The sequence below is a fragment of the Neolamprologus multifasciatus genome, chromosome 23, assembly GCF_963576455.1.
Source record: "Neolamprologus multifasciatus chromosome 23, fNeoMul1.2, whole genome shotgun sequence".
Lineage (NCBI taxonomy): Eukaryota > Metazoa > Chordata > Actinopteri > Cichliformes > Cichlidae > Neolamprologus > Neolamprologus multifasciatus.
Window position 1 is genome coordinate 1,125,900 of NC_140460.1, and position 19,496 is coordinate 1,145,395.

Here is a 19,496-nt window from a genome sequence, read left to right on the forward strand (position 1 = left end):
ACACAAGTCCTCTATCGACCACGATGGAGGACGTGTCTTCAACACTAAAAAAGGAGAAGTTGTGTTCATCTCGCAGGGGCACAGCACAGAAATGATGTAGTTAATTACAGCACACACAATGTAGTTCAAACATATATGCATGGGCGACCTTGTCTCGCCGTTTGTTAAAGAAATCGTTCAAACTGGAATAATTCGTGCAGACGCAGGCGACTGCGAGAATGAAAAGAGATATGTGCTTATAAGAATAATTGGGCGCTAGTATGATTGGTATCATTTGACTTTTTGATAATTACAGTGCAGCAGCATATTTACAGCCTGCTTGGCTCTGGAGCATTAAATGTGTAACAGCAGCTCTTTGAAAACGTCGCTCGTGGCCGAACACGAGCGACGTTTTGCTCATATCTGAAATTTGGTTTCTTTATTTTGGGGTCTGCCACTGTTTTGTGCTTCTCGCAGGGCGCCTCTTGTGTTTGTGTGTTTATGGTTTGAAAATGGTCACAGCTTCAGCAGTAATGTTTGCCTCGTGGCATGTGGTTGGGGGCCCACTGGTGCATGGTGGGGGGTTTGCTCAAGGGTTTCATGCGCGGTGGCTTTGTGTGAACAATGTAAGTGCGGCCTGCACACCCAAGCCAACAGCCCCAGCTGCAAGAGACGATATATAGTATGAAACCTCACTATCTACAGGGAGGGGCACCTGAGTTCCTGTTTTTCTCTTGTATTTTCCCTTTTATTTCACTTATATTTGAGAAAAGAAATTGTCATAACTCAGCAAGAGGCCAGTGCAAGTGGGTCTTTCCCCATATCCTTATTGCATAGCAAAAATTTACAACTAGTTTACAACTGGCACGAGTTTTGAAACCTTTTCCCGTTACAGGCCATAGAGCGCTTAAGCAATAGATTTGATTGGCAGTAGCGGCAACAACGTGCGACGTCCTGGGAAACAATAAATAAGAATATTAATAAACCAGAAATAAATGTTGGAGACGAGTAAATGATCAGTTGTTTTTTCTCGTTACACAGTGATGGAACATGTGCAGCCTCTCTGTTATGCATGTGTGAATGTGTGTGTGTGTGAATGTGTGTGTGTGTGTTGGGTGTGTCGGGCTTACTTCCCCATGTAAGTACGACTGTACTGCAAAAAACTCTTTAGTCAGCGACAGCAGCTGCACTATCACACACTCAGCATCACCGAGAACGGCCAGAGGTAAGAACTCACCACTGCACCTTCACCTCACTGCAGCTCTGCAGTCAAATTCAAATCAAATTTATATTATAACAGGAAAAAATAGAGTTTACACCCATAACTTTTAAACATAAATTCCAATTAAACGCCAATCAATTAATTAATTATAACATATTGTAATATATGTATATCACTAAAGCACTTCTGGATGGATGCAAACTGCATTTCGTTGCCCTGTACCTGTGCATGTGCAATGACAATAAAGTTGAATTCTATTCTATTCTATTTGCTATAAAGATTAAACTTGGTGTAAAATGTTCAAATATATATTTTTTCCACTCAGATACTATTAAATACAATTTCAACACAAGGGCAAAGCTGCATTTCTTCAAATATTTTTGAATATATTTATATATATATATATATATATATATATATAAAGAAAATAACTTTTTTTTCTTTTTTTTCTACTTTTTTTCTATTTTTTTTCTTTATATATATATATATATATATATATATATATATATATATATATATATATATATATATATATATATATAAAGGAAAAAAAATATTTTTTTTGTTGGTAATTATTTATTATAATTTCGCTAATTTTTAGCAATTATTGTTTTGCATTCTTAAAAAAGCAACAACATGTTTTTCCTTCATGTGGTGATTTAAATGGCCCCATTTCTCACTCATCCTGTGTTAACCGCAGATAGGTGGAGACTGTAGCGTTCGGGAGACATTTAAATGGGGCCTTTTAAACTGACTGAAACTTTGCAATGAAGCGTCTCAGAGTGCAGTGCTGAGAGTGAGGGAAACTTCATTCATGGCTTTGATTCTCATACAGAAATCACTATTGTTTCTTTGTTTTCTTCTGCTTTTATTCTCAGGTGTTTGTTGCTCACAGGCGGCGAGCTCCAGTGGTTAGAGTGCGCCCATAGCCTGTTCACTCGCAGGAGTTTCGCACTAATTCCCGTGCAGCTCGGTTCAGCCTGTTCTCACCCAAATCCTTCATCCGACCGGCCGGCTCAGTTTTCCCATCATGAGTGCCTTGGCCTCCCTCACGTCCCCTTCCTCCTGCCCTCACATGTACAACATACCCACCTACCAGAGCAACAGCGCCGCACCAAATGGCACCAGCGCTGCAGCTGCGATCAACCACGTGATCCTGAGGCATTACAACTACACCGGCCGTCTGCAGAACAGGACCATCGCGAACTCCCAGACCCAGATCAGCGTCTCCGTGGCCGTCTTCCTGTTCTTCAGCATTTTCATCATCCTGGAGAATCTCCTGGTGCTGGTGGCCGTCATCTCCCGCATCCGCCGCAGCCGTCGTTGGGTCTATGTTTGCATTGCCAACATCACGCTCAGCGATCTCCTCACCGGAGCCGCTTACCTGGTGAACATCTGCTTGTCTGGCAGCCGGACCTTTCGCCTGACGCCTGCTCTGTGGCTCTTCAGGGAGGGCATGCTGTTCGTGGCCCTGGCAGCCTCCATATTCAGTTTGCTGCTGATTGCTGTGGAGCGTTACACCACCATGATGAAGCCACTTCCCCAGAAGTCGACCAGAAAGACCTACTATCGAATCTATGGCTTGGTGGCGCTTTGTTGGGGTTTGGCGCTGGTTATTGGCTTTCTGCCCTTGCTGGGCTGGAACTGTGTGTGCAGCCTGGATGGATGCTCCACCCTGCTTCCTCTCTACTCCAAGACTTACATCCTTTTTTCTCTCATTATCTTTTTCCTCATCCTTCTGGCTATCGGTGTGCTGTATGGTGCCATCTACTGCCACGTGCACAAGAGCGCTCAGCTGGCGCCCCAGCGCAGTCGGAAGCGCTCCTTAGCTCTGCTGAAGACTGTCATCACCATTGTCGGGGTCTTTATGCTCTGCTGGGGGCCGCTCTTCATGCTCTTACTGGTAGATTTCTTCTGTGTCTCCCGCCAGTGCGCACTGCTGTTCAGCGCTGAATTTTGCATCTCCCTGGCCGTCCTCAACTCGGGCCTGAACCCCATCATCTACGCCCTGGGCAGCAGCGAGATGAGAAAAGCCATCGCGGAGCTGCTCTGCTGCTGCTGCCTGAGGGTCGGCCTCTGCCACCCGGACACATTCACATCTAAGGAGACCAGCAGCACCTCGGAGAGCAGGAGGGACAGTCTGAGGAACAGTTTTAATAAGGTCAGGAACCTGAGTGTGGCCTCCCCGCCATCCACCCCAAGCAAAACTCGCAGGGCACCTAGAAAATATCGTCTGAGCACCACCACCAGCTGCCTGTCAGTTTCAAGTGGTTAAACCACAACGTTCCCCTCCCAACTAAACCAACCTGTGTGCACTGATACACATCTAACCGTTTCCTCACAGTTTTGGTTTGAATGTTCACTGCTTCATCAAATGCACTGCTGACTAAACGCTCCAGTAATATCCTCAAAATATTCCAGTTTGCAACAATGTTACAAGAATTTTTATTTTTTTGCGTCTTTTGTAACAGTAAATGATCATTTACATTCACCGTACTTTTCTATTATTGCACTTATTGTTTATGTGAATATAAAATATGCACGTTTAAGTTGTTTTTTGTACTTCTGTGTAAGAAATATAAATAAAGTTTATTTTGCTTTATCCATGCGTGCCTGCTCTTTTCAGTAGGATAGTACCTCTGCTTACCTCTGGAGGGAGGCACCTCATCAGAGCTTTGACCCCCTCCTGCAACCGATCAGATGATTCAGTGTCACTTAAACCTTCATAGACTGAAAGCAGAGATTATTATTACCTTAATATCAATTCTAGATTTTCTAAATATACCAAATATACAAATTCCAGCTCGTTTAAATGATTTTTTAATCTGCCTAAAGAATCTGTATTCTGCAGGCATGTCGCTGCACATGTGATGCTTCTTTCTGTAGTTTCAAAAGCTTTTCCTAACAAGCTTTTCAAGAGGCCATTTCCAGCCTGCTCACCATTTCCTGCGTTTCTGGCAGGATGACTGATTGGAGTTCAGTGCAGAGGAGGTGAGGGCTGGGACTGCAGCCCCAAGGGCGTACGCAGCCAGGGCTAATTGATAAATTCATTATGACTGTCTGGCAGCACGAGGAGATAAGGTTCAGCAGATAGTATGTACCCTTAAATTATACAGGCTACTGTGCTGTATTTGTCCTGCTGACGCACACTGATCTGAGACGGAGGAAAGTATTTTTACAAATCAAAAGTAGTCGTCTGCCGTTCTGCAAAGGCGCAGCAAGTGCTTTATTTGTTTTTACAAAAGAATCAGTGCAATCACTGCAGGGGGGTTTCTCACGCTGTGAAACTCAAAGCAATCTGTGGTTCAAAAGATTTGGAAGTTCCCACTCTTAATATAAGATCATGGTTAATTCTCTCAGGTTTTTGAAGTATATCCTAAAAGAAAGACCCGTTTACATGATAAGTCCTCCTAAAGCTAATGACCAGGAAAGAAGCTTCTCCAGTTATTATTTATCAAGCAATTCTCTGCTAATCGTCTGAAGGCTGCTGTTGTTTGAGCAGGCAGACTACATGCAGTCATCACGCTGTGACTCAACTGTTGCATGAAAATGACAGTCTTGGTGCAGCTGGGAAGCATGTCCCGTCCGCCTGCAACGCTAAAACTACATTTTCATTTAAAAAACCTCTTTGAAAATGAAACGGGTACAGCGTTAGAAAGTGAACGACTTATTGAAACAGTAGGAACGATGGATTATTACAAATTACTGCAAGTGGATTGGTGCACTGATAAGAGCCAGTGCGGTAAGTGAGTCACAAACCTGCGTTGGCGATAAAAAAAAGATTAGGCAAGATGGCAAATAGGCTTAATCCCTTTCCTAGAATTTCCAAGCTAGATTCTGCAGACATTAAATGCCTCAAAGTGTCCCCGTAGGCCAGAGCGATAAAGCCGTACACCCCGAGAGTTAGCCTCAGTTCCATTAGGCTCCCCAGGAAGTGTGTTTAAAAGCTCAAACATGATACTGGGATTTTCTGTCTATTGTCTAATAATGACCTGAAGTAGTTACTGCACCAGCACACAGCCTTTCAAAGACATTTCATGCTGGGTGAGACTTCAGTCTTATAACACAGAATATTAGGCCGATCAGGAGTTATTGCCTCGTCTTTCTTCGTTTCACACACCTGAAGTTAAAAACATTTGCTTATCAATAAGGATTCAGAGATGTTCCAGTCTCCTGGCAGCCTGTCATGCAGGCATTCCCGTTCATGACGTCTGAAAGCTGCACGGGCTCGTCAGCGTCGACTGGAAATGTAGCGGTGAAGGTGAGGAAGGAAGAATCCTGCTTTCGCCCACGCAGAGCTTGAGGTGATTGTGTTGTGGCAAATATGCAGGAAGCACGCACGCACACACACACATGCACACACACACATGCACGCTCATTATTCAGCGTTAAATCAATGTAAAATGACAAATAATGACATGTAGTCTTGCACATAAAGATGCACGTGCACACGCTCAAGGTTAAACATGCACAGATACCCTAAGCTCACTCTCTCGTCTGCTTTGTTTTTGTGGCTGGGGAGCCGAGCAAGTTAGAGCTAGTTGTGTGTGTGTTTGTGTGTGTGTGTGTGTGTGTGTGTTTGTGTGATTCCCCCTTCTTCATGAAATCCTGCATCTCTGCCGTTAAGTGCAGGGGATAAAACCCCCTCATCCTTGGTGCTGGCATGGCTCCAGGCCTGATGAAAAAGCAACAGTAAATTCCAGGCTTTATTAGTCGAGCCTGAGAGACGTTTGTTGTATCATTTCTATAACGTGTCACGGGCTGATCACCAATCCATGCTGCTGCGCTCTCACTCTCCCCTTACAACAACACGGCCTTTTCACTCTTCTAAATGAGGTACGATGGGTTAATGACGGTTGCGTGCAGACGTGGCTGTGCCCTCAATAATTACCTTGCTGGCTTTGCCTCCAGGTGTTCAGCAGACAGCTAATGATGTACTGTCTGAGGAGAGGGGAAGGCAGCGGGTGAGGCAAAGCTACACGGGGGAGCTTGTGATTGGTTGCTATCAGCACTGCGACAACTCGGTGGCACATGTGGTGCAGAAGGACTCGGTGTGAGAAGAGCCCAGAGAAGCTGCTCGTAAAGAAAACGCTGCTACATGTCCGTACAGCTGTACTGCTGACGGGAAACGACACTGTTTTATAAACTGTGTCTTTCATTTTCAGCCTCGACGTCATTTCTGTGACACGTTTCTAGTTTCCTTGCAGAGATGCGTGGCTGACTAATACAGAAATCCATATCAAGGAATACTCCACCCAAAGGCCCGTCTTCTGGAAGTGAGTCACAGGTCACATATAGAACTCAAGGGTGCAGCATGCTCCACTAGGTCAGCATTTTTGAATATACGTTGCAGATCAGTCCAGTTTCATATCATCCAAAATATCTTTATCGACTCTTAAACCAGTCCTGCATTTTTGCCCAAATATGGTGAAATGCACAGTTCATGCATTCTGCCCCAGCACGACAAAGTTTGAAGTTTAGTTCAGTACTGAAAAACAGCAGCAATGACATGGCAGCAAGTCCATGCAAAGCAAATAAAAATAATAATAATAAATAAAAATAAATGTGTGTGTGTAAAAAGACACATTTCGATTTCAGTTTGAATGCAGGAGGGGTAAACTGGTGGAGTGGTGCAGCGATACAGCTTTTGAGGGGAGGAAATGTGGACGTTGCTGTTATTTGTATTTCACAAAAGGACACGAGCACGATGGTAAAGGGCAAATGTAGCAGATTTCAAACGGTCGACTGCGTTGTGACGACAGATACAGACTGGCTGGAAACTGGATTTATTTCTAAAAGACAAAGTGCAGCAGCAAAATCAGTGTCACACAGCAATAGCAGGCCTCTCCTCATTCCTGTGTAACACAAGTAAGCAACACATAAACGGATGGTGTAACAGAAAACGCAGTTCCAATTACTATTTTCCTCGTTCAAAGCAATCAAAAACACTTTGGGAGCTTTTAGCCATAAGAACTAATACTTAGCAAAGACAAATACACCAAATTTAAACGTATAATTTAGTACAGGGAGAGGAGCTGCAGAAAGTGTGCCTCACCAGTGTGGAATCCATGCCGCTCTGGCTGGGAAACCCCACACATGCAACATGTTTACAAGTGGTGTCACACTGATTAATGCCCCACTTCAACAGTGACACGTGGAACCTTAGTTTTACAAAAATTAAATTTACACAATAAAAAAAATAAACTATATACAATACAGTTTTGAGAATGTTCACACTCAGTATATTATATCTCAGCTACACAAACTGCACCCAGGACAGAAATAACTGCATTCTACAGTGAAGCATCTGCTCTGACAGCATGCTAACGCTAAGCTAGTGATGACAGAGCTGCGTGCATGCTGACTCCAGCCCAGCAGCCAGAGCCTGAACTTCAGCAGGTAACAAAGGCGAGGATCCATGTCTGTAGCAACACTTCTGGACTAATATCAGCTGAGCATGGTTTAAATGTCACAGCCTTCCTGTGTAACTTTGCTGGTGTTCACCTGTTTACCTGCTTCCTGCAGGATAACACACCGTGTGACTGGTTTCTTTAACATGACGATGAGTTCACCGTCCTCAAACGCATGCAAGGTTAATAGAGTGATCAGTGACTGAAACAGAGGTGGTCTTTGTGTTCATGCGATGAGATAGAACCCGACCTGTACATGAAGTCAGAGTTTAGCTTCACGTTCTGCACCGTCTGGTTTCTCTGTCGTCCTACAGCTGCGTTCGTTTGGCGTTTAAAACCAGATGGTGCTTTCAGAAGATTTAAGGAGGTGATCGGTTGAGGGTCAGGTCAATTTTCAAGGATGCATTTCACTGAGGGCACAAACAAATGATCTGCTCTGAGGCTATAGGAGAACGATAAACGACATGTTGTTGGGACAGATATTTCCAGGAGTGTGTCTAAATGGGCAATCGTGGCTCAAGAGTTGGGAGTTCGCCTTGTAATCGGAAGGTTGCCAGTTCGAGCCCCGGCTCGGACAGTCTCGGTCGTTGTGTCCTTGGGCAAGACACTTCACCTGCCGCCTACTGGTGATGGCCAGAAGGGCCGATGGTGCGATATGGCAGCCTCGCTTCTGTCAGTCTGCCCCAGGGCAGCTGTGGCTACTGTAGCTGCCTCCACCAGTGTGTGAATGTGAGAGTGAATGGGTGGATGACTGGACGTGTAAAGTGCTTTGGGGTCCCTAGGCGGGACTAGTAAAAAGCGCTATACAAATACAGGCCATTTACCATTTAAAGCTTTTTATCACTGTGAACGAACTGACCACAAAGTATTTCAGCCCATAATGGATAAAAAAACGTGTAGCAGCTGTTTCAAAGCTACAGAAAAGGATCTTCAGAGATATGATTTCACTGCTGTTCAGAGAAACATGAGGACATATTGATGCTTCGGTCCAGACAGCAGCATGTAAGCGCCGTATTTAACACAGCGAGCGACAGCACAGCGCACGTTGTTTGAAGACAGGGTGGGATCCGCCTCTAATGTAATAAATGTCTGAAATTACAGGAACGAACTGACTCACTGCTGAGAGGGGGAAGGATTATCATTCCTGTTGTGCTGATATGTTGTCATGCACACACACAAAACCTCGTTCTGTTTCCTTCTGGCTGAATATGGAGGAAATCACATCAGAATACTCGAGATAATCCAGTTGGAGACGGTCGAACTGTCATTGTTTTGTTACCGTAACACATTTGCATAATCGGCAACCTGGCAGTCGATTTAAGCAGCAGAACACGTTCACGTTCAGCTTTTTTAACCCACTTCTGTGCTCACATCAGAGCAGTTTGAGCTTTATTGCTGACAAATAAACTGTAAGTCATTTTAGAACAGAGGCAGTGGCTGGAGTATCGCACAGGCTGCACCGAGGATCATTTATGTGCCCATTATACTTTATAGAGGAATACTTTTTAATGGCTCTATCTGGGTTTATGGTGCCTATAGCGTTTCCTTTATCTGTGACACATGTAAAATATTCTTATCATTTATTATGCTTTCAATCATGTTTATGATTCAAAAGAGTTTCTATGTTTCCGTTCCACTGGATCTCCACTGGTCTGAAAGCTCCCAGCTCCACACACAAACCAGTACAAAGGAGATATTCAGCTACAAGCAGCCTGTCTGCTGTGCTTGATGGATTGTCATGTATTTGCACTGTGAAAAGAAAGTTTTTACAGGACAAACTAAACACACCCTGACTGCTTCAGTCAGCTGCTCCTGATGAAATGGGAGGTCCAAAGGAGGAGGGTGGAGGAGCTGACCTTACACTGAGTTAACCAGAAACTCCTCTATATAGCAAAGTAGGGGAGACCGGGGATAGTTGTAACATTTCTGTCTGTAGCTTGGAGCTCTTTTAAGGTAGTGGATTCAAAATGTAATGCAAAGTATTTACATGTCTCGGCTATTAAATAGTGCAGCTATTTTCTCTGCAGCACAATTACCCATTGCATGGTATGGTCTCAAACACAAAGAGTGAAATGTTACAATTAACCCCATAGTCTGGGTTAGTTGTAACATATCCTGGGGTGAAATGTAACACAATGAAATAAGGGTACTAACAAAACATTAACATGTAATCTTTGTTTATTCAACACATGAATGCACTTAGCTGTGTGTGTGTGTGTGTGTGTGTGTGTGTGTGTGTGTGTGTGTGTGACAGAATGCAGAAATCTAGCTTTTGAACATATTCCAACCCCCCAAAAAAGACAAATTATGGAATTTTCTGCAACTGAATATTTCATTAATTTTGGTTGGTCTTCCTTGAGTTTGGCCTCATTGGCTCAGTGGGCATTATAACCTACAACTCTTGCACCAATTTTGAACATAACAATGAAGCTGAAAAAATCTAGTTGTTCACCAGCATCGCAATTCCATTACTTTTTATCATGGCTCACCTTGGTGTGGTTTGCAAAGTGCTTCAGAAAGATGAGGAAATCTGTTTCTTGCACCCATCCTGATTTATTTCCACTACCAGTACTTCCTACTGGTCCATCTCTGACACAGTGGTCTGCATAATGTATGTGTGGGAACACAAACAGTGGAGGAATTGTGTTGCCAATGGCATTAACCGCATATACAAAAGCGACCTGTGAACCTCTCTCTGCTGATGTCGTTGCCCCAACTTGTTTAATATAAGTTAAAGTAATAGTTTGGTAAGTTTAACATTGCATTATTGTTACAACTGACCCAGACTGTTGCTGTTACAACTGACCCAGACTCCTATAGCCATAAACTAGCTAACATTACAGCTAAAACATTAGCACTAAAGACCTACACAGAATATATCCCCACAGACATACAAATAACATAATTTAAGTTTGATGAGTTTAACTGCAAAGCAGATAATGCTATTAGAAATTGAAATAAAGTAGAAAAACTTATTTTTTGGCATACAAATGACTTTTTTTCATGTTAAATTGTCTGTGTTTGACAAAATGTGCTGATTTTTCACATGTGATAGCAGAACTGAGTTGGGCATGCACAGGATGAGTCACATCATTTGAAACTTAGCCCTGATTGGAGAAATTGGAAGTGTTACAACTGACCCACGTTACAACTATCCCCGGTCTCCCCTATATCGCATGTGAGGTCATCGGTACGACAGCTGAAGCTTAGCCCAAATTTGGGTCACACAACAGGACAATGATCATGAGCACAGTAGCTAATCGACACCAGAATAACTGAAAGAAGAAGAATCGAGGTGCTGCGATGACCCTGTCAAAGTCCTGACAGCAGCCAGATTGAAACGAGCTGTGCAAATGCCCACAAACTGCCAAAGTCAGTTACAGTTACCATTTAAAAAGGTGGTATTCAGAATACAGTTACTTTCTTGAAATAAAGGGATTACATATGATTTCCTGTTTCATATGTTCGGCTGTCCCGTCTCTATTTTTGGTAATTCCACGCCGGTGGAAACCCAAACAAAACACCCGTTAAGAGGCTCTAATGCCCGTGTTTCAGTCTCACGGCCCATGTCACCTCTACTTGCATGACGTGAAGAAACATTTTTAAAAATTATTATTCAAAAAATTGTTTAAGTTGTCACCGAGCAGAAACGGGAGATGGAAGCATGTAAATATAATAATAACCACTGCAGCTAAAAAGACGAGCCCAGTTGTAAGTAAGCTCGAAAATGTGACGTCAAAACCTCAAAGGATTGTGGGTACGAGTGGCGAGAGGTACCAGCACACGCAGGCTTTCACAAGAAAACAGTCACACAGCGATAAAAAGAAACACAAAGATGTCAATAAGCTGTTGTGTTATTAACTGAAATAGCCGGTCGCATGACAGCCACGGGAAGCCGACGGGTAAAGAGATCGGTTTTAATCGGATTACGTCGTGGAAGAGAAATTGTTCGAGCCATGTTTCCGAAGTAACAAAGAGGCGACGGATGGTTTGGATTGCAGCCATTCAAAGACCAAATATAACGTCCCAGAACATCCAGCTCACATGTTAGTCTGCTCCAAGCATTCACACAAAGGTCAGTCTTCTGTTGTAGTTAATACGTAACTTATTATAACATAATTGTTGATGTAGGTTACAAATAAGTCTTAATATTGATTTGAATAGAATTTGTTGCTGCTTTGTTCACTGTGGCTTAGCGGGCTAATGTTTGTTGTGTTTTGTAGGAAAACCAGCCTACAAAATGCAGGAATGTGATCCAGACTGGGCCCCTCTATCAACCTGGGTCAGACCGAGTTTAAAGCTGCTACCACAGCCAGATTTTATCGGTTAAGAGAGAGAGCGAGATCGAAACAGCCACGAAAAGTCCCGCATATATGTGCCCAAGGGAAGCAATCAAGTGATGAATAACTGTTTTCCAGTTTGTTGTTTTGATTTGTTTTTCAGCGAAGCAGCTAATAAAGCTGATGGAATACAAGTTGCCTCTGTCTTGTAAGACTATAACAGAATGAAACAATAATGCAGTTATAAATACAATAAACTGAGTGAATTATGAAACACTTACTTTACTTCTATTGGATCTGAAAATGTTGTGTAACTAACGTCCTTACTCCACTCTGTATGCTCGTATGAGTCTGACTCTTTCACTCCTTTGATTTTTTTTCCCCTCTTCGTCACGTCTGTCTTCGAGCGGAGCTGCCGTGTTCTCCTTCGTTTTGTACATCACTGTTTTTGGGGCAAATAAAATGCAAGTATGGATTAAAACCACAGAATTAATCATTACAGGTGCTGGAAATGCTGGCGCTTGATGCAGTGTTTTGATTTTGCTGCCACTCGTACCCACAATGCAATGCGCAGAAGTCACGTGGTCTGTCGATCTCTATTAAGACTCGACTGTACACCGTGTTCGTGTTTTCCTCTGAAACAATAAGTTCTGTTGGAGCAGCCTTTCAACGCCTCTCTCTGTCTCTGCTAGCAAAGTTGACCCAGACAACAAAGTAAAGCTTGTTTTCAGCTACGAGCCGACACAGAACCCACCGTATTAGCCAGAGGTCCCTTTACTACGGTTCGGAGCCGCGGACCTGTTTTATATACGAATAGTTTTCTATACGAGATTGTAATGATAACAGTTAATCCTTATTTGCCTAGTATCATGTTTTATGTTGTTAATACTCCTAGACTGTAGGGGGAGCTAGAGAGGCAGAGGGAGTTACCTCGGAGTAGACTGTGATGGCGAAGCTTTGTTTACATGTGAACCACAGTTCGATAAAGTACCTTCTCTTCAAGTAATGGTGTCATTCTTAAGAACCCACAACAACATAAAGAAACCAGACAGAGATCGCTGCAAAAAGTGCAGCCTTACCTAATGTCCACCTGTTACTCATTATATTAAGATTTAAACATCTAGCTGGTGTTGGTGTGGAGAGTAACCTTCAGTAATAAATCACACAGCAATAGTTCATTCATGTAGTTGTAAACAGCATGATAATTAAGTAATCCAAAGTATTCAGAATACGTTACAAAATACATTTTGGGGGATGTAATCTGTAATCTGTAGTGGAATACATTTTAAAAGTAACCTTCCCAACACTGAAGACAAGTGATAATGATGGCCTCAGCTTGCCGCTGCTACATGTGGTTCTGCAAACTGTTGAATCGTGGGATGTTCTCTTCTTCACGGGAATCGAGGACTGCTCTGAATCTTTTTGCAGCTGCGGTTCAGTGCAAAGTGTTACAATGTAGCTGCAATAAGATCATAAAAAATACATCGAGTAACGTTCAGTACGAGCCAAGAACTGTGAGACGTATAACTGTGTTATACATAAATGTAATAATTACTTCATGTAACGGACGTGGCTGCTGTTTAAGTGACCTTTGATAAACTGACACACAGCACCATTTATTTTATGCAGGACGTCTCTTTTGTGTGCAAGCGTGCACTATGGAAGTATCATTCTGCCAAAGCAGGTGCACGCGAGAACATTCATGTATAGTATAGTATACACACACACACACACACACACACACACACACACACACACAGGCCCTCTCCTATAGGGATAAACGCCTCCCTATAGGAATAATGCTTGCAATTCAGCAGCCAGACATCAATAATGGCTGTGCAAATATCCAGTGTCGGGGTTATAATTACACCCAATCAATCAGTGGTGCTTGCCATTTTCCTTTTGGCATGTCAACAAGTAGAACAAAGAAGACGGGCGTACTCTTTGCATGTCCGGATGGAAAACTCAAACATTTGCATACAGCCCTCTTTATCCTCACACGGTGGTTTCTGTTGACTGCACCTGGCTGAGGAATTCTTTTCGGAGCAATCCGGGAACACTTTTGGATCTTGTAATGATAATGCGCTGAACTTTCTTTCTTTTTTTAATGAATCATGTCTGTGTAGCTGTGCACAAACATACTGCAGCTCATCCACACTATAAACTGGGAAAGAAAGCAGATGAAGAGGAACGAGGGAGAACAAAGAGACGCCTAAACAACAAATTGTGTTCAGTTGCTTCCTAATTATAGGGGAATGCGCTGCATGCTGTCTTCATTCTGCATTTTCCGCTGTTTCATAACAAAATAATAACTAAGAGAAAAGGCCATTGTGGAGAGATCTAATCTGATGCCAATATGGGCAACATGTGGACGGCGCTCCGAGACCAGCTGTTTCCTCTTTATCAGGATAGCTGGACAGCGGACACAAAGGAGACTGGCTCCAGGTTATGAGATATGAATGAATGCAGACACACACACTGATAACACAGACGCAGTTATTAAGCAACTTTTTTTCTTTTTAATTTGATCATTTCAGACAAAGATTTCCTTCTTCGTTTAGTGTGGAATAAAATGACCAAACACAGCCGCTCTCTCTCGAGGTGCTGGATGTCGGCCATCTGCGCTGACTTTGTCGTCAACCTTGGGAATATATGTGAGCGTGTTTACTCTCTTTTCTTAATCCTCTCTGTCGGCCTCGCCGTGCTGTGGCTGAGTAGCGTGACCACTTAACTAATTGTGCTGTGCAAGATGTTCCAAGGGTGATGATTTGGCTTCGGTTTCCTAAAGTTTCCAAAGAGAGGACGCAGGCTTTCGTGAAGAGGGCTCTGCGGGAGACTCCTTTGGAAATGTGGAAAACAATCTGAGGCTTAGTGAGGCTAACGTGCTCAACATGTCGATGTCGAGGAGGTAACCTTAGCGATCCATCGCTCAATAGCTACCATTGCTCTAATGAAGCAGATTTAGGCAAATACTAGGGATGCAACGATACCAATTTTTTCAAACCGATACGATACCGATACTTGGATCTGAGTACTTGCTGAAGTACAAAAAAACGATACTTCTACCACACACACACACACAAATGCAATGAATTGGAAGACAGGTTTTATCTTAAATCTTAATAAAAATGACCACAAAAAAAGTGAAAAATAAACACTTCTGTTAAATTATTGCAGAGTCTCCACATTGTAATTTTACAAAATATCACTGAACTATTGGCACTGTCTCGAGCTTTCAGAATAATAAATAAACACTTCTGTTTGGAATAAAATAAATACAAATTAGGTTTGAGAATAAAATAAACTTTTAAATTATTACAGAGTGTCCATATTGTAAACAAACAAACAAAATAATTATTATAAAATAAATAATAAATAAAATAATAATTGGCCCCCTAGTGGCCAATCTAAAAAACTACAACAGAAATGACAAGCCACCCTCTGATTAATGAAATAAGTTGGTATCGGTTAACTTTTACGAGTATGAGTACACACACATTTTACAGTATCGGCCCCGATACCGATACCAGTATCGGTATCGGTGCATCCCTAGCAAATACTGATTTGATGATGAGGCTTGCACTTCCTCCTCCTCCTTAGTGTGTGAGCTACATATCGTGGTACTCCAAACACCATCCAAAAACCTTGGATATGAGCTACACGCTGGCACAGATACTGTTATGCCAAAGTGGTTTCACAGGCTTTGAGTTTCTCTGTGTTCACAGCAACCAACCCGTCGCATATAGACGCTCACAAAGGCTCACGCTTAAAGAACGAGGTAAGCATAGATTAGTGTTGTGAAGGGAGGCAACCTTATCCTAATCTTTAGCTTCTGACAGGCTGACACGGGAACCTTACGTAGATGCACAGACGTCACAAGTTGCTCATGTTGAGTTTTGTGTTGCTCTTCTCGTACGTAACATTAACTTCTGCTGTTTGGTTTGGTTTAGGAACAACACCTTTACAATATTAACTCTGCACACGATACTACAGAGTTAATCATGTGCAGAGTTTAATGCCTTAAACAAAGGCGCATATGTGGCGACTTCTCTCACCCCAACCAATCACAGCAGATGGCCCCGCCCCTCCCTGAGCCTGGTTCTGCTGGAGGTTTCTTCCTGTTAAAAGGGAGTTTTTCCTTCCAACTGTCGCCAAAGTGCTGCTCATACGGGGTCATATGATTGTTGGGTTTTTCTCTGTATCTATGAAGCGCCTTGAGGCGACTTTTGTTGTGATTTGGCGCTATATAAATAAAATTGAATTGAATTGAATTGAATTGACTGTGAGAGGAGGATTGCTACTTAGGGTCAGAGGTCAGTTACAGTTACATAAACCACTTGTACACAACGTTTCTGTATATCTGGCTTCCTGACAGCAAAGCTTACTTTTAGACTACGACTACAGTCAGACTGAGGAAAATGGTGGGAAGCACACGTGCAGTGAACTTGTTGCTGCTTTGAAGATCTGTGAAAACTTGCAGTCAGCTGACTGGACGGGGATTAAAAAATGGAAATAAAACTGTCTGGTACCAGTCTGCTGCTGATGGGTTCACTGTGACAGAAACCACCATCTACATGCACAGAAATATACTGTATAGGATAAAGGTCTAATCATCTCTTAGTTTACTCAGATTGCACAGAGTGTATATTTGTTAATAATTTGAATCATTTTGGATAAGGATAAGTGTAAGATAATGGGGAATTTCAGTTTTTACTTTATAATTTGTTTAGTGTAAGATTTACAGTTAAACTGTATTTTTTCTTGCCTTATTTAATTTTTACGTACTGTTCCTTTAAGACACGGTAACTGTGCACGGGGGGAGCGTTTGCGACGGACAGTGTGGAGCAACGGGGGCTTTAACTAGCTGTGGAGAAAAACAGTTTCTTACCGTGTTTGCAGTGTACATGAACATTCAAACGGATCACTGTGGAAATAAATGTTTGCCTGTTTGTTTTTCGACTACAAGCGGACTTTGTGGATTATGTTCACCTGCACTAAGACACGCGTACGGCCCGACTACCAGCTAGTGCTTTCGCGGTATTATATACATTACACAGAAATGTGAAACACTTGCATTGGGAGTCCAGACAGAGCCTCATGAATCTGAACAAATAGCAGCAACAGTGACGCATTTGCTGCAAAATGACACAGTTGCCAACCAGCTGAAATGATTTGCAAACCGTTGCCAGTCTGACTGCGACTGTTTGGAGACAGGTTGCCTTCCAACAGGCGACCAGCGTAATCGCCATGTGATCGAAAGCGGTCATCCAGAGGTTCAGGGTGCACACGAAGAAGGAAATGGTTTAGTGCAGCGGTCTCCAACCTTTTTTGCGGCACGGACCAGTTTATGCCCGACAATATTTTCCTGGACCGGCCTTTTAGGTGTCGCGGATAAATACAACAAAATAAAACTAGTACCGGTACCGAAAAAAAGAAGATTTATTCATAACACACGTGAAAAGACCCAGGAAAACAGAGTAAACGATAAAAACAATAACAAAATAACGCTGAAAACCGATAAAAACCCTGAAAACTAAACATTTCACACCTGAGCCTCAACTCTCGCGGCCCGGTACCAAACGACTCACGGACCGGTACCGGTCCGAGGCCCGGGGGTTGGGGACCGCTGGTTTAGTGGTCGACAGCTTTGACAAGGTGAGATATGAGCATTACTTTGGTTTTAGTGCGTGAAAGGACAAAAGTACGATGGTGAAATGAATAAGCAGCCATGCTACGCTGCTAACGCAACTTTACAAGCGTCCACACAAACAGCTCGCTAACGCAAAGGCCGTTCTATGGAGTAACGTCAAACGAAATGTAACGAGTAGTGTAGCAAACGATTCTCTGCGCTGAGTAATCGAGAAACATCCTGCACAAGTATGCTCATTTTTATTGACTTTAACCGTGATAAACACGTTTGTAACCGTGCACGCGCTGTAGCTCCACAATAGACGTGTTCTGAGTGCGAAGGCTAAACTCAATGAAGCACTTTGTCTGTGGCACACGTGAAAACAATGAAGCGTTTTTAGTCAGTCGAACAATAAATCCTACGTGGGTCTCGTGTTTCAAAGACTCGTCGCTCTCTCATCTCTGAGATTATTCACGAGAGGGTTTAGGCGCCGAGCGGTGACTCGCAGGTTTGATGTTGCGTAGCAGCGAGCTGACCGCTGGCGTCGTTTGTTTCCACGAGGCCTGAGGAACGGAAGGAGCTAAAGCTTTGTAGAACAGATGTTCCTGCTCAGCTCTAAACCAAATTACCCAGCCGCGCTCACAGCCACGGGCCAGAACCACACAGACGCTGATTGAATGGCGAAGGGGGCAAGAAAAGTAGATCAGGCTCAATAAAGCAGCCACATCATGAAATCTGGTCAGCCTTTGAGGCCTGAAGATAAAAGGATATTGACATTGCTATGGAGACTAAGAGGAGAGCTGGCGGCTTCGGTCTGGGTGCCGGAGACTTCCTGTGTGTTTTCATGTTTTTCATTTTGAAGCAGCCGTTTTAACTTTAATTCAAACGGAAAGTTGAACCTCGACTGATGTGAAATGTAAAAAGCCTGGAAGTTGTGACAGAAGATGAGCTAAAATGTAAACTATTGTTTTTACAGCAGTTTATTTATTAAGTCAACTTTACATTTAAATTGTGTTTCCTGAGAAGATGAAATCAAGAATCTCTCAAATCTCCTGTTTAAAAATGATCACTGACGACGTTTGTATTCACAACACAGCACTGAATCACTAAAGGTGGATTCATTCACAGGCCTCGGTGAGCACTAACACGTCTCTGCTTCAGGCTTGTGACTCACGGCTCCACCACAGAAATAACATTTCTGACCCTCTGACTGAATCAGCAGACACCTTCGTGTGACTTCTGGCACTCGCTGCGCCGTTGCGACGATGGAAAATGTTGCGTGGGACAGATGTGGCTCAAATGTCAGGACACACCTGACATCTGGACCACATAAGGTGAAGCGGCGGCTTATGTGAGACAGCTACACTCACCCCGAGTCCAGCCCACGAGTCAAGGCCATATGTGACTCTTAAGCGAGCAGCAGATGTGGTCCCGCTGCTTTCTGGGAGCTGTGAGTGGTGGAGATGCGTCGTTAATGCTGGCAGTTTGATGAGGAAGAAGAACGAGTGGGAGACTCAGCAGCGTAAAATTAAGGCCGGGTGTCAACAAAAATAATATCTGTGCTGAAATTTCTCCAACAACCGCTTGAGGCTGAAAAGAAACTCAAATATCTTACAGCCTGATTCAAGACCAGCTGTATTTTTAACACTTTTAAGCTTTATTTAAGTTTTAAAGGCACTGAGGGAAGCTTTGACTGACAGGTCGACGCTGACCAGTGTTGGTCAAGTTACTTGAAAAAAGTAATCAGTAACTAATTACTGATTACTTCCCAAAAAAAGTAATCCCGTTACTTTACTGATTACTTATTTTCAAAAGTAATTAATTACTTAGTTACTTTTTAAAAACACGATTTACAACCTGAATAGGTGATAAAGTGATAGATCTTTCAGCCCAATTCTACTTTTTCTACATAATCATCATACAAACTGTAATCAAATGGAAAAGTCTCTTTTTAAAACTTGTTTTATTAGTTTTAA

General features: G+C 42.9%; 1 protein-coding gene and 2 long non-coding RNA genes across 3 annotated transcripts; 2 read left to right on the forward strand and 1 right to left on the reverse strand.

Moving 5' to 3' along the window:
* The first annotated feature begins 948 nt into the window (after positions 1–948).
* On the forward strand, positions 949–3,743 carry s1pr4 (sphingosine-1-phosphate receptor 4). Its single transcript, XM_085151164.1, has 2 exons — positions 949–1,204; positions 2,080–3,743. Exon 2 carries the CDS (start codon positions 2,232–2,234, stop codon positions 3,474–3,476), a length of 1,245 nt encoding a protein of 414 aa, XP_085007290.1. The 5' UTR covers positions 949–1,204; positions 2,080–2,231; the 3' UTR covers positions 3,477–3,743.
* Positions 3,744–6,611: 2,868 nt separating this feature from the next.
* LOC146490617 (uncharacterized) lies at positions 6,612–8,107 on the reverse strand. The gene is made up of 2 exons (XR_014872347.1): positions 7,257–8,107; positions 6,612–7,056 (listed from the first exon to the last, which is right to left on the reverse strand). It is a non-coding gene; the product is annotated as an uncharacterized LOC146490617 (long non-coding RNA).
* A 4-nt stretch (positions 8,108–8,111) lies between these two features.
* LOC146490618 (uncharacterized) lies at positions 8,112–11,924 on the forward strand. Its single transcript, XR_014872348.1, has 2 exons — positions 8,112–11,686; positions 11,835–11,924. It is a non-coding gene; the product is annotated as an uncharacterized LOC146490618 (long non-coding RNA).
* The last annotated feature ends 7,572 nt before the right edge of the window (positions 11,925–19,496 follow it).

Bases quoted from the DNA above. Each gene is read 5' to 3' on its own strand.
- s1pr4 (XM_085151164.1), top strand. From the start codon at position 2,232: ATGAGTGCCTTGGCCTCCCTCACGTCCCCTTCCTCCTGCCCTCACATG.